Source organism: Vicia villosa, linkage group LG1 (genome assembly GCF_029867415.1).
Source record: "Vicia villosa cultivar HV-30 ecotype Madison, WI linkage group LG1, Vvil1.0, whole genome shotgun sequence".
Taxonomy (NCBI): domain Eukaryota; kingdom Viridiplantae; phylum Streptophyta; class Magnoliopsida; order Fabales; family Fabaceae; genus Vicia; species Vicia villosa.
In genome coordinates this window covers 135,085,719-135,100,201 of record NC_081180.1, presented here as the reverse complement: position 1 = coordinate 135,100,201, position 14,483 = coordinate 135,085,719, and the positions used below count along the sequence as shown (strand labels likewise).

Genomic DNA, 14,483 nt, shown 5'->3' with positions numbered 1-14,483 from the left:
TCGGACATACCAAGGTAACACCACTATTTTGCATAGTACTTTTATCATCCTGTTCTTTGGTATAAAATGTGTATCCATTAATAGCGTATGCGCTATAAAAAAGCACAATTACAGTTGGACCATAGGCTAAACATCTCAACCTTTCTGTTACTGAAGCAGGATCTGAACGATACTTTGAATAAATATGATCCCTAAACCACGGTATGAAACTTCGATTGTGCTCTCGTACTATCCAGTTCTCATTTCTATTTGGATTTAAATCTCGGAGAACAACCTTGTGCATTTCAACATACGGCCCAAACTCAATCTCATTGTGCAGAACATACAAGTGCGCTTGATCCCGTTCGACCATTGATACTGTCACAACTTTATTTCCAATTAGCCTTTTTCCTTCTTTTTTTTCGACAATATGAGATTTGGGGAGTCCAATTGATTGAACATTTGACAGATATTCAGTACAAAACTCAACCGCTTCTTCAACAACGTATCGTTCGGCAATACAACCCTCCGGTCGACTTCTGTTTTTCACGTACCCTTTTAATATTTTCATATAACGTTCAGCAGGGTACATCCATCTCATATAAGCTGGTCCGCACAGTTGTGTCTCTTTCACAAGATGAACGACTAGATGAACCATTATGTCAAAAAACGAGGGAGGAAAATACATTTCAAGATCACATAAAGTAACAACTATCTCTTTTTGCAATGTTGGTAAGATCGCGGGATCGACCACCTTACTGCAAATTGACCTGAAGAAGAAACACAGCTTAGTTATTGCGCTTCTTACTTTTTCTGGCAGAATAGAACGTATACCTATTGGTAAAAAATGTTCCATTATAACATGACAATCATGCGTCTTCAAACTCTTTAACTTGAGGTCTTTCATGGACACAAGTCTTCTAATATCTGAAGAGTAGCCTTCTGGAACTTTAACTTCACTGAGGAACTTACACAATGTTTTCTTCTCCTTTCTAGATAGAGTGTAAACAGCAGGTGGCAGATATGTTCGTCTTCCTTTCGTCACGGGTCCCAATTCAGTTCTCATCCCCATGTTTACCATGTCCTTCCTTATGTTAAGGCCATCCTTAGACTTTCCTTGTATATTGAGTAACGTACCTATGACGCTGTCAAATACATTTTTTTCAATATGCATAACATCCAGGAAATGTCTTACGTACAACGACTTCCAATATGGAAGTTCAAAAAAAATGGACTTCTTCTTCCACCCACCCTTGACAAGTGAATGTGCAAAAGGCTTGCCAAACTGAGTGCTCACATCTTTCACCTTTTCAAAAATTTGATCACCTGACAAAAAAGGCGGGGCTGTACCATGTTCGGCCTTTCCGTTGAATGCTTTTCTCCACCCACGGTAGTGATGATTAGTATTTAAGAATCTACGATGGCCGAGAAAGACATTCTTCTGACAAAGCTCCAATCGTGTCGTATCGGTTTCGTCTTCACAAACAGGACACGCCTTTTGACCTTTATTGCTGTACCCGGATAGATTTCCGTATGCTGGAAAATCATTAATTGTTCCAAACAACATCGCCCTCAAGTTGAAACTTTCCTTCCTATACCCATCGTAAACCTCCACACCGTTGTCCCACAAAAACTTTAAATCTTCGATTAACGGTGCCAAGTATACGTCTATGTCATTCCCTGGTTGTTTAGGCCCAGAAATTAGCATAGATAACATCATGTACTTACGCTTCATACATAGCCACGGAGGTAGGTTATAGATCATAAGAATCACAGGCCATGTGCTATGCGAGATGCTTTGAATACCATGCGGGTTCATTCCATCAGTAGACAATGACAACCGAAGGTTTCTTGCTTCTTTTCCAAATTCAGGATAATCAGTATCAACTTTCATCCATTGTGGTGAGTCTGCCGGATGTCGCAACTTTCCATCAATAATTCTTTCATCTGCATGCCAAGTCAAGTGTCTTGAATCGGTCTCACTACGATACATGCGTCTAAATCTCGGAATTATAGGAAAATACCATAAGACTTTAGCAGGAGACAACTTTTTCTTATATCGAGGGGCACCACATTTAGGACACTCATTCAACGCTGCATACTCGTTTCGAAACAAAACGCAATCGTTTGGACATGCATGTATCTTATCATAGCTCATGCCAATAGAGGACAACATCTTTTTGGCTTCATACGTTCGATTGGGAAGAACATTATCCTCTGGTAGCATATCTTTCATAAGGGCTAATAACTTTGTGAAACTTTTATCCGACCATCCGTTGTCCGCCTTTAAGTTGTACAACTTTAACGCCGCAGACAATCTTGTGAATTTTGAACAACCATCATACAACGGTTTCTCTGCATCGCTTACCAACCTCTCAAACATTTTGGGACAATCCGCAAGATCTTCTTCAAGCGCTTCTGCAATCTCTTCGACTCGATCGCAATCGTATGTGTCTGTGCAATCGTCGTTTGAAGCATACTTCCTATTACAACTCGACCCAGCATTCCCGTTACTTTTCTCACCATGCATTGTCCAACATGTATAACTTCTATCAATTCCAAACCGTAGTAAATGGGATCCCAACTGTTTCCCGTCAACCTTATCCCCATAACAGCAACCCAAGCAAGGACACGGCATTCGAAGCGGGTCTTCGGAGTGCGCAACCGCAAACTCAACGAATTTCCATACCCCTTTCTCGTACTCTTTCGACAATCGGTTTGATCTCATCCATGTCTTATCCATGACTTAATTAAGCTAAACAAATGCTTCTTGGTTTCTCTATCAGGTACTAAGGAGTTCTGTCAAGATAATAAATAGCTATCATCATAATAGAATACCTAATCAGAATACCTGATTTCTTAAAGAAGACATTACCTTATTTCAAGGTAATATAAGTCCACAAACCAAAAAATTGGTTGAGAGACACTAAATTGATATTAAAATTTAAAAAGAAGAAAATAACAAACTATAACAAACTATAAATTTAAAAAGTGAAATTTCTTTTTATATTAAAATTCAAACATTTTTTATGAAAGCAAATTTGAACTAAAAAATAGAGAAACACATGTTCCTTATATTATAAATAAAAATAGAGAAACACATGTAACCAAAAAAAAAAATAGAGAAACACATGTATATATATTTTTTATTAAAATGAACTAAAGTGCATGCAATAAAATTATTCATTTTTAAAGAAAACAAAAAGTGTCAAGTTTTAACATTTTAAAAGGATGAATTCAAGTATTTTTGGAAAATAAGAGGGTGTTATTTCTCTTAAGAAGCAAAAAGTTTAAAATGCAACTCTTAATTTCTATTACTATAGCAACCGTTTGTTATAGCTTTTGTTTTTTTTTTAAATTTCTTTGTATCATTAAAAGTGGTTTTTTTAATGATACAACAACCATATTTCCATCTTCTAATTTTACTCCAATTCAACAAACCACAACAACCAACAAACAAAAAGCTACGCCAATATTATGGCATAAGAATGACCCCTAATTATTTCCTAATTTTGATCTATCACCATTTATGGAACAAGTTATACACATGTTTTAACTATCAAAACACCATATTTCCATCTTCTAATTTTACTCCAATTCATCATTGAATCTTAGTTTTATGTCACAACTCAAACCACCTAAACTCTCATAAAACTAATAAGGAAGATTCAAAACTCATAATCATACATGTAAGATTTACTAAATCATAATTCTACCATGATTATCCAAACAACAACACAAAACATGATCATCCAATTTCATCAATTCACCATAACTATGAAACTCCCCAGAATTTCAGAATTTCCTCAATCTTTCCACCAAAACTCAGTGTTGTTCCAAATGTCAGTGTTGTTCTAAATGTCAGTTCTAAAGATTCTAAATGTTCCATATAAAATTCCAAACAAATTCTCATAAGCATATTCAAAAACATATAGCAGTATGAATAAGAACATATAGCAACCCACATACAGCATATTCAAAAACTTAGAAATTACCTAAAGGGATGCAGGGAGAACGGAGAACGGAGGGAGAACGGAGAACAGACGGAGGCGGAAACGGCGAACGGAGGCGGAGACAGAGGCGGAAACGGAGGACGGAGGAACTGAAATTGATTTAGGGAAGAATCTGAGATTTAGGGATTCTGGGTGTTTGTTCGCGAGGAGAAGAAGAGAAAGATACTGAGAAGCGCTTTTGAAATTAATTGGGGCAAGTTTAATTTGTTTTATTTTAAAACACCTACGAGGGCGCTTCTGAAAAGCGCTCTAGAAGGGCCACCTATGCCAGCGCTTTCTCTTAAAAAGCGCTTTTGTAACCCCCCCTTTAAGAGCGCTTTCAAAAGCGCTTTCATATCCCCCACTATAAGACCCCTATAAGAGCGCTTTTGAAAAGCGTTGTCATACCCCCCCCCCTTTAAGAGCGCTTTTAGAAAGCGCTTTCATAGCCCCCCCTATAAGAGCGCTTTTGAAAAGCGCTTTCATTACCCCCCCCCCCCCTTTAAGAGCGCTTTTTTAGCGTGTCTTTTTATTTTGTTTTTAGTGCAACCTATAACAGCGCTTTTTACTAGAAGCGCTTTAGTAGGTGTGCTGCTAAAACTTAAATTTGGCGTAGTGATAAACATGCTTAACTCGAATCAACATTATCTCGAAGTGTGTTTGTACTAAATGAATCTGTATAATTTTGTCAAAATCTTAGTGTAAGAACAACAAATTTTCAATGGGCAACCATTGAAGAGTGGAGTAGGCATAAGCGGGGATAAATTGTCGAACCACCATAAATTCGGCTATATTCTCTCTCTCTCTCTCTCTCTCTCTCCCTCTCTCTCTCTCTCACTCTCTCTCTCTCCCTCTCCCTCCCTCCCTCCCTGGAATGCATGTTTAGATTTAAAGTTTTCTTTTAATCGCATGATATTAGGGTTTACTTTATTGATAGTGATTTCGTAAATAAGTTTTTCTTGCTCAATTGAAAATACTCGCTTTACACACCTCGTGTAAATTGAATTTTTACTCAATCGAATAATTAATTGATTTGGTATTTTTCATTTATCTTCAATTATATTTCTGATTAAGTGTTCACTATGTTCCGTCAAAAAAGCATATACATTTTTTATGCAAAATTTCTGCTACACAAAAATAATTTTGAAACTCTGGTTTTTAAAAGTAATTTATTTTAAATTGGTCTATGCATTTTTCAATAGTATTGAGTAGGCTTAATAAATATGGAACGAGTAAATGAGCTATATACGTTAATTTGGAATATGAGTTCAAATGGACAGCTACTACAATAGCTCATTAAAACTGCCTATGAAGGTTGAACTTTTTTTACTAACAAAGAACCATAAATATTTTGTGAATTGTCTCATTCTCACTATTCTTCCCTCCAGGAAAGAAACAAGTTTACATCAACATAGACATTTGAGTAAAGCTCTTTAGGACAAATTGAACTTTACAAGAATCTTATGAAGGGTATCAACTAACCAATCAAGCATGTACAGCCATACTGCATATAGCATTAGTCAACATCATTATATACAAATAACAAGCAACTAGCATCCGAGACAGAACTCATAAGTGTAAAAATACCTAGTAGTATTGGAACTGATACAACTGAGGTATATATAAGTAATTCTTTATATTCACAAACATCTCAAATATCAATAGTAACCTTTTCCAAGAAGAGTTATCCTAACATCAATCAAACATTTATACACAGAAGAGAAGATGGCCAATTGATAATGAGGTGGTGCAATGTAGTATGCATCTATATATAGAGATGAATAAGCATATTGAAAGAAGGCATGTGTGTGTCACTATTAGATTGAACATAAAGTGAATATGATGTTGACACATGAATAAAATTGATTCTATATCTACAATTGAGGTGTGTAGAAAGGGACAATGGGACCTAATTAAATACAAGTTTAATGGGTTTTGTACCGTTGAAGGGGTTCAGAGGGATCCACCCCACGTTTTTCTTTATATTCTGCAGTGAAACAATAAAGCAAACTATGGTATAGTATTGCTGGGGGACGATTATTTGATCAAAGTGAGGTTTAATGAGTGTACGTGGAATGGTAGGACATTACCACGTACGAAAGGAACATTAAGGATCTTGCTTTCAATGTTGGTGAATTTGTTTAAGACAATATAGACCCAATGATTGAGAAAAGATGGTTTGTATATTTATTATGAGAGCATGTGATCATACGATTTCTTAGGAATCGGAAATCAATAGAAATGGATGCATTCTTTCAAAAGAGGTAGGTAGTCAGAGTCACACAATTTTTGTCACTTGTAGGGATCGATCCCCCATACGGCATACAACATAAATCCAATATTTGATTACATTGTCCCTATGCTTGCCACCTTGAGATCGACCTATATATTTGCTTTAAGGCAATGAAATCTCTTCCTCCAAACTACTTGTCCTCTACTCTAACTACATCATAGTCATTCATATCGCAGTGAATCCTATGTTTCACAAGCACACCAAACACTTGGAGATTAATTTCCACCTTGTTTAAGAGAAGTTACAAGCTCGTTTACTCAAATTGACGTCTATTTCTTTCAAGAACCAAATTATGGAATTCTTTTCCAAACCACTCTTACCTCAACCATTTCACTTACTCTTATCCATTGTTGGGGATGATGAACATTTATCCTTCAACTTGTGGGGGATAACACTCAATGAGAAAGAAAAAGAATCAGTTATAAGTTAGTTATGTTTGTCAAAAAAAAAAAAGTTAGTTATGCTAATTACTAACTTGTTAGTGATGCTTTCCACTTAAAGTATGCTTGTTGGTTACTTAGAAGTGAAGTTTTTTATTATTAAAATGTGTTAGTTAGGAGTTGTTTAGAGATTTCTAGAGTTTATCATCATGTACGTTACTCCTAGAAATAGATAACATACACTCCCCCTCTACTATAAACTAGTGGGATACCCGTGCATCTGCACGGGTACTGGTGTTGTGCGCGCATTTGTTTTTCACAACGAAATAAAAAATATATTTAACTGTAAAAAAATGCCGTTTTTAAATAGAAAATCTTTACTTATAATAATGGCCTGAGAAAGTACCTTATACTATTTTGATTATCAAAATAGGAAGGTTAGACATCCATTATAATTTGAGGAAGGATGTTACCATTTAAACATTTTATTGTATTTTATTAGTTAAAATTATTTGACTATTGTTTGTAAGAGAAATTCACTCTAACATACCTATATATTAGTTTCAGCCCGACCTGTAAAGCTTGGAAAAAATAAAATTTTAATTCTCAGTTTTTAGTTTTTGTATTCTTCTTTAATGCATGATGTGCATATCTACTTTAGTTGCCACTTGTTTAACAGACTCCATAGATATCCCCAAGTCGCATATTCTGAGCATTTGTTGATCAACCTTTACCACTTGTTCCTGTAGTTATGATTTCCTTTATGTCCCCTTAATAAAATCAAAAACACTACTGCACACTATTTCCATGTATAAAGAACAAAATACACTTTTTTCAACACACTTCCTAATAAAACATTGTAACCATTTTATGGACAAACCTTGAACCACTTATTAAGAGATAATTTTTTAGATACTTTTATGTTTTATCCATTCAAGAGGCTGCACTTCTTCCAACAAATGATTTTTCATATTATAGTGCTTCTTAAAAGGCTTGTAACAACTTGAAATTCTTAATCAAAGAGCAGGTTAAAAAAGCCATTATAAATTAAAACTCCAAGTGCTTGCTTACTTAAGAATAAGATTTACATGCAAAATAACAGCCCTTCACCAAAGTTCTTAATTAGGCAACACTGAATGAACTTGCAGTGTCCTCCACAAACTTTCTTGCTCCCTTAAACCACCTCTTGTCACCGGCGTGAGCCTTGCAAATGTATAGCTTTCCATCATTTACAGTTGCTGTAATCAGCTGGTGCTTTCCACCTTCATCTCGATCAGCAGTCCTTGTCAATACCGAAATGTTGTAATACTGTTTCCCGCTAATCACTGGTATGGGCAGTAGTCTGTGTTTGTCTTTGCCTTTCCAAACACATGAGTTGAAACTAAAATAACCAATCAAACAATGCATTTTCTCAACAATGAATGAGAAAATATATCACTTTAAACTCACATCACATTCATGAGAAATCAATAGTAGCCTTATAAGAACGCCTTTCACCACCACCACCGTTGAATGTAGCCCGGTTCAGACGAAACACCCGATCTGTATTTGGCATCATAACACCGTTAAATTTCTACAACACTCAATATATTTGAAATAATCATCAGAAAATGAAAAACGCAATAAAAGTAAAATAAAACAGTGATGTCATTCTGCAAGAGCATAAAACCAGTTCTGTAAATTACATAAAATCAGTTTCAAACAAATCAACTCAGTATTATGAAGTGAGCCACAAATAAAAATTGTGATCCAAACCCCACAAGTTTAAGCAAAAGCTATTTCAAAGCATTGGTTGAGAGGGTCCTTTTCCATAGTTTAAGCCTTAAGGTATAATGCTGATTAACATCAAGAAATTAAGTTCATATGGTAAAAATACTTGGGGAATAATATGCTGCATTGCCCACTCTGGTCCAAATTCTTCTGCTAAGCGTTTCACATTATTGGCAGCTGCATCACGGATTGAGTATACCTACAGCCACAACCAATATAGTTGAAGTCAATATGACGCCTTTAATGTAAATATAAAGTTAGGTATCTTCGCAAACCTTGTCCTTCAGCCATTGCATGCAAAGAGCTCCAAGCTTATCATCAAAAAAGCCTACACCCAACTGACTTGCTAACAATGGTATATATTCTATGATTGCAAGTCTAACTCTCCAGTGCCGATCCTCAGCAAGCTCAACAATAGCTGGTAAAAGTGACTGAGATAAGAGATCAATACCAATAACCTGCAAGGAATACGTTCATATACATGACCTTAGCTTCAATAGAGGGAATGTATGAAAGGTAATAAAAAGCATTTGAGATGTAAATTGCCAATCTCAAAGAATGTCAATTTTAAGCACAAACCTAGTTCACTTGATCAAGCTTGCTGATAATATTTAGCCTGACATCAGGAAACTCATCTTTCAAAAGAGAGAGGAAAATAGGGAGAAGTTGCTCAATTGTTGCATCTTGCAATAACCACAAAAATATATTAAAAGCAAGAACATGCATGCATGCTCTCCTTCATTTGGGTTGATGCATTATCAAATATGTTAATTAATGCCAGTACGACCTATGTGCTTAGAGCCATAGAGTTTCATACCTTCCCTAAGACCGGTGCCATTCCCATTATAACCGAAGCCAATGCAGAGCGGACATGTTGAGATGAATCTGTCGATAACTCCTACAACAGGCACACTTGATCAGTGATTTACAATTTAATGTCTATAGACATCAAAAGTATCATAAAAATGTTAACCTGGGAGAATAGTGTTTTTTTATGGTAATCCATACCTTTACGCATGGCAGAATATGCTGAATGGCTAGTTTAGGACTTAATATGCGGGAGAACTTAGTCACTTTCCCAGCAGCAGCAATACGTACTTCCGCCTCATTATCGCGCAGCAGCCGAACATATGCAGGAACCAATTTCGTCCTAAAAATTCATCATCGTCATCATAATATACAGTTAATTAGAATCATAGAAACAAGTACTTATAAAAGCATAGCTACAATGTCATTGCTGTCAAATGATCAAATGACAGTATTCACAAAGTCTAAAAATTGCTAAACCCGTTACCTCGGAAATCTAGTCAATTCAGCCGAAGAATATAAACTCTGAACAACCGATGACGAAGCAACTGAAGAAGAACTATACAACTGCATATCCTATATAAAATCTGCACTACCATCATAGTTTTCATTTTTGACATCTCTGCGACCTTAATACAAACAGCTACCGTGCATAAACCAATTTCCCTAGAATGCAAAGAGATCAGTTCGAATTAGAACAACTCATATGACGTTTTGAGTAAATAATGCAAATCAACATAACAAATATAGAAGATTGAAAAAAAATAAAAATACACACTAACATTTGTTTACATACTCCCTTGCGGTAACCCGGACACAAAACTCATAAACACTCAATATTCACTTACGATCAATTAATAGAATATGTAAGAGTAACTTATCTTTCGGTGGCGGTGACGACATTGTGATTCATGCGATAGTATTGAATTTTCTTGTCAGCGATGGTATTGTAACTCATGTCGTCTTCTGGTTTGTCGGTGGTGGTATTGTACACCAGGTTCAACAAATTCCAAATTTCCAATTCATATGAAGCTTCAAATAAATAGGTGTGTCTAAACCTTTGAGGAGTTATTCCATTTGAAAAGAAACTGGTGAAACAAATAGGTAATCAACACTAATAACAATTTAAATTGCTTTTAAGAGAAATCAATAGTAGCCTTATAAGAACGCCTTTCACCACCACCACCGCTGAATGTAGCCCGGTTCAGACGAAACACCCGATCTGTATTTGGCATCATAACACCGTTAAATTTCTACAACACTCAATATATTTGAAATAATCATCAGAAAATGAAAAACGCAATAAAAGTAAAATAAAACAGTGATGTCATTCTGCAAGGGCATAAAACCAGTTCTGTAAATTACATAAAATCAGTTGCAAACAAATCAACTCAGTATTATGAAGTGAGCCACAAATCTCAAAACAAAAATATTGAAAACTAATTTGTTTCGAAATAATCATCGGCGGCCACGGCGATCGAACTACGACGATAAACCCACTACATATAAACATAACCTGCCAAAAACATAAATCATAAGTAAACCAAGTTATGTCCCTCAACAAATTATCAAACAATTTCGATTCACCATAAAATATATAGGCAGATCCTGAACACAATATGATCAGAAAACAAACATAATCATCTTTAGCATAATACAAAACCGTAGATTTAGGCTACCGTTGACTCGGTTTTCTATCGCTGCTCCTTCAAAGGCTAGCAAGACACTCTATACGCGTACGCCAACCATCAATTCTACCGTGACTGTAGAGGTAAATCTACAATCAAATAGAAATTAATAAATTAATCATTCCAAAGAACACATAAGAAGAAAAATTTAATGAATCATGGAATTAGAAGGCAATATTCACGAACACCTGAACAAAAAAAGCTGAAAAATGAAAGAAATAATGAGAGATCTAAAAAAAATGATTTAATCTTCATCGCTAAATATCAACAGCAAAAATCCAGATCTAAGAAGAACAGCTGCAAGTTTAACCAAAAACCAGGGGCCCTCTTCATCACTACTCTATTCATCACCATCCTTAACAACGAAAAAACCCATATATGTGAAAAGCTGAATAGCTTAACCACTACTCAGTAACACAAAAAAAAAACAGATCTGAGAAGAAAATTGCAAATAGAAAATACAACATAAAAGTTTGCATCTTTTACCTTATAATGTGAATCGTTGAAACTTTTTGTTGCGTTGATGACAATAAAGAGACATGACAGTGGCGACGATTGGGGTGATAGTGGCGGCGGTTGTGGTGAAAGAGAAGGAGACGAAAGAAGAGGGTTTAGGGTTATGAACTTTGAAAGGTGGAGGCTGAGAGAATGCTGAGTGACAGAAGAGGAAGAGGGAGAAAGTCTCCAAGATTGCATTTGGGATTGTGATTGGAAAGCAACATTGGGAGTAAGGAAAACATGAAAAAGGGTGCAGATTGTGTTTAGAGGAGCAATTTTGCCTCTCCCGGTTAGGTTAGATCAGAAACATAAGGACAAATAGTACACAAGTTGACCAATAGAGAGAGCAAAAAAAGCAACTAACAGTTAGATCATAGCCAAAGTCAGAATTTAGTCACCAAAAGTATTATTTGGACACATTTTAACCCTAAAACTAATAGGTGGAATTTTTTAACAAAAGGGCAAGTTAGTATTAACCAGTTACTTGTATTTTCTTATTTTATAGCTAGTCATTGTAATGAAGTGCATCATTTTGTTGATAATAAACTCTCTAGAGACACAACTATTTGAATTTTTAATACACTTGAAAGATTAGTGTTGGTTTGAGAAATCAACTTAAACTAATTCTCTATATTTATAATAACTTGTCACTTTTTTTTTCCTTCAAAATTCTTGACAATATGAGACTTGGATGATTATCCACTTTAACACGAAAAGTACCTAAGAAAATTTAAAAGTTCGAAAGTGTATTACACGTTTAATTTATAAGAATATCTTGACATGCATGTAGTGCTTAGAAGTATATGAACCTGGTTCCATTCCAGCATATTGCATTTTCTTAAAACTCATTTTCTTTTTGATGAAGTATGGTCAAAATTGATACTCCACTCTCCATCAACCATATATATTAATGCAGAATATGAGTTGAAATGGGCAGCTACAATAGCTCATGAAAAAAGAACCATAAATATTTTGTGTATTGTCTCATTCTCACTACCCTCTTTAGGAAAGAAACAAGTTTTACATCAACATAGACATTTGAGTATTGCTCTTTAGGATAAATTGAAGTATTGAACTTGTGAAGGGGTTCAGCTAACCAATCAAGCATATAAAGCCATATGCATATAGGCTATAGCATTAGTCAACATCATTATATACAAATAACTAGCAACTAATGTTGAGTAATGAGGAGAACATGACAGAAACTAAAAGTAACTAGAAAGTAGAAACAGTAGAGAAAAAATAGTACTAATTGATAATAATTCTAATTACATTAATTTTAATTCTAATTAGCCAACTTTCTAGCTACCTATTCTAATCATAAGATCTAATTAATTTAGTGGTGTGAAAGAATTCCCAGAAGAGTCATCCTAACATCAATCAAACATTTATACAGTTCTTTTACTCTTTCCTCAATAGCCTCAACCACATCCTGCAATTCCTTGCACCTTTTCTTCAATCTCTCAACACAACATTTCATCTCCTTTTCCCTCTTCATCTGTTCCTTCAATTCTCTAGCTGCATCCACTGTCTGCTGCAACTCACTCATACATGAACTCTTTTTCTGCAACTTCTTCTCATCAACACTTGCTTCTGTCTCTCTTGTCAACTCTTGCAACAATCTCAACCATGAAGAGCTTGTAGGCTGAAAAGGTTTCATCACTGGCAAATTTCTACTTTTTGAATCAAATGACAAACCAAGTTCAAGAAACCTCAAACACATCAAAGTCATAGCCTTTGAACCGCACAAAATCTCACTTATATCTGTTCCATGATGACATAGTCTCTGCCTTAACAAATTTTTCAATCCTTTGCTAGATTTCTTTGCTACACTTTGACATGATGATGAATTCAAATATTCCAATGCACGTTTTGTTGCAACTTTATTAGGCTTTGGACTAAAACTATTATCAACTAAATGTACAACAATTTTTAATGCATCTACATAGTAATTGATATTCTCAATTTTTTCTACAAAATAGTTGCATACATCAAGAATCTCAACGTTGTCTTCTAAGTACTTATCAACATCTCCACGATCAAAATCATCTCTATAAGAAATTTTGACTAGTGAATCCAATACAATTTTCTGAGTTTTGATGGCAGCATCAAGCAATTGAGCCAACTTAATTTCCCCACCAAGGGTGTCAAGTTCCGCCGACAGTTCTCGATCGAATCGGGTTTTTTCCGGCAAAGGGGCTACCGCCGCCGGAGCTTGGCGCAAGAGAAAGTTCTTTAAGATGGTTGGTGCTTTCATGGTGCACAATTTTTTTATTTTGTTTTGGTAATACACAAGAGAAGGTTGAAGACACATAAGAGAAGATGACCAATTGATAATGTGGTTGTGCAATGTATGCATATATAGAGATGAATAAGCATATTAAAAAATGGAATGTGTCACTATTAGATTGAACATAAAGTGAATATGATCTTGACACATGAATAAAATTGATTCTATAGCTACAATGGAGGTGTGTAGAAAGGGACAACGGGGACCTAATTAAATACAAGTTTATTGGGTTGTGTACCGTTGAAGGGGTTCATAGGATCCACTCATCCATTTTCTTCTTTTGTTTTGCAGTGAAACAATAAAGCAAACTAGTGTTTATTATAGTATTGGGGTGATTATTTGCTCAAAGTGAGCTGTTATGAGTATGCGTGGAACTGTAGTACACTAGCACGTACGAAAGGAACATTATTGGTTTTGCTTTCAATGTTGATGAATTTGGTTAAGACAATATAGACCCAATGATTGAGAAAGAAATAAAATATTGTTTGTATATATTATTATGAGCATGTGATCATAAGGTTGCTTTGGAATTGGAAATCATAAGAAATGGACGCAATCTCACAAAAGAGGTAGGTGGTTAGAGTCACACAACTCTTGTCATTGTAGGCATCGATCCCCCACATGGCATACAACATAAATCTAACATTTGCTTATAATGTCCCTCTATTTGCCACGTTGAGATCCACCAATATATTTGAGGTGGTTAAATGAAAATTTGTCATATTTATTTTATGGTTAATACCTATTTTGCCCCTTGTTATATGGGATCTGTTTGAAAAACCCTCT

General features: G+C 35.3%; 1 protein-coding gene and 1 pseudogene across 1 annotated transcript; both read right to left on the bottom strand.

Moving 5' to 3' along the window:
• Positions 1 to 8,432: 8,432 nt before the first annotated feature.
• On the bottom strand, positions 8,433 to 10,462 carry LOC131617388 (protein phosphatase PP2A regulatory subunit A-like; annotated as a pseudogene).
• Positions 10,463 to 12,661: 2,199 nt separating this feature from the next.
• Positions 12,662 to 13,938, bottom strand: LOC131617376 (uncharacterized). Its single transcript, XM_058888680.1, has one exon. It carries the CDS (start codon positions 13,764 to 13,766, stop codon positions 12,744 to 12,746), a length of 1,023 nt encoding a protein of 340 aa, XP_058744663.1. The 5' UTR covers positions 13,767 to 13,938; the 3' UTR covers positions 12,662 to 12,743.
• Positions 13,939 to 14,483: the final 545 nt, after the last annotated feature.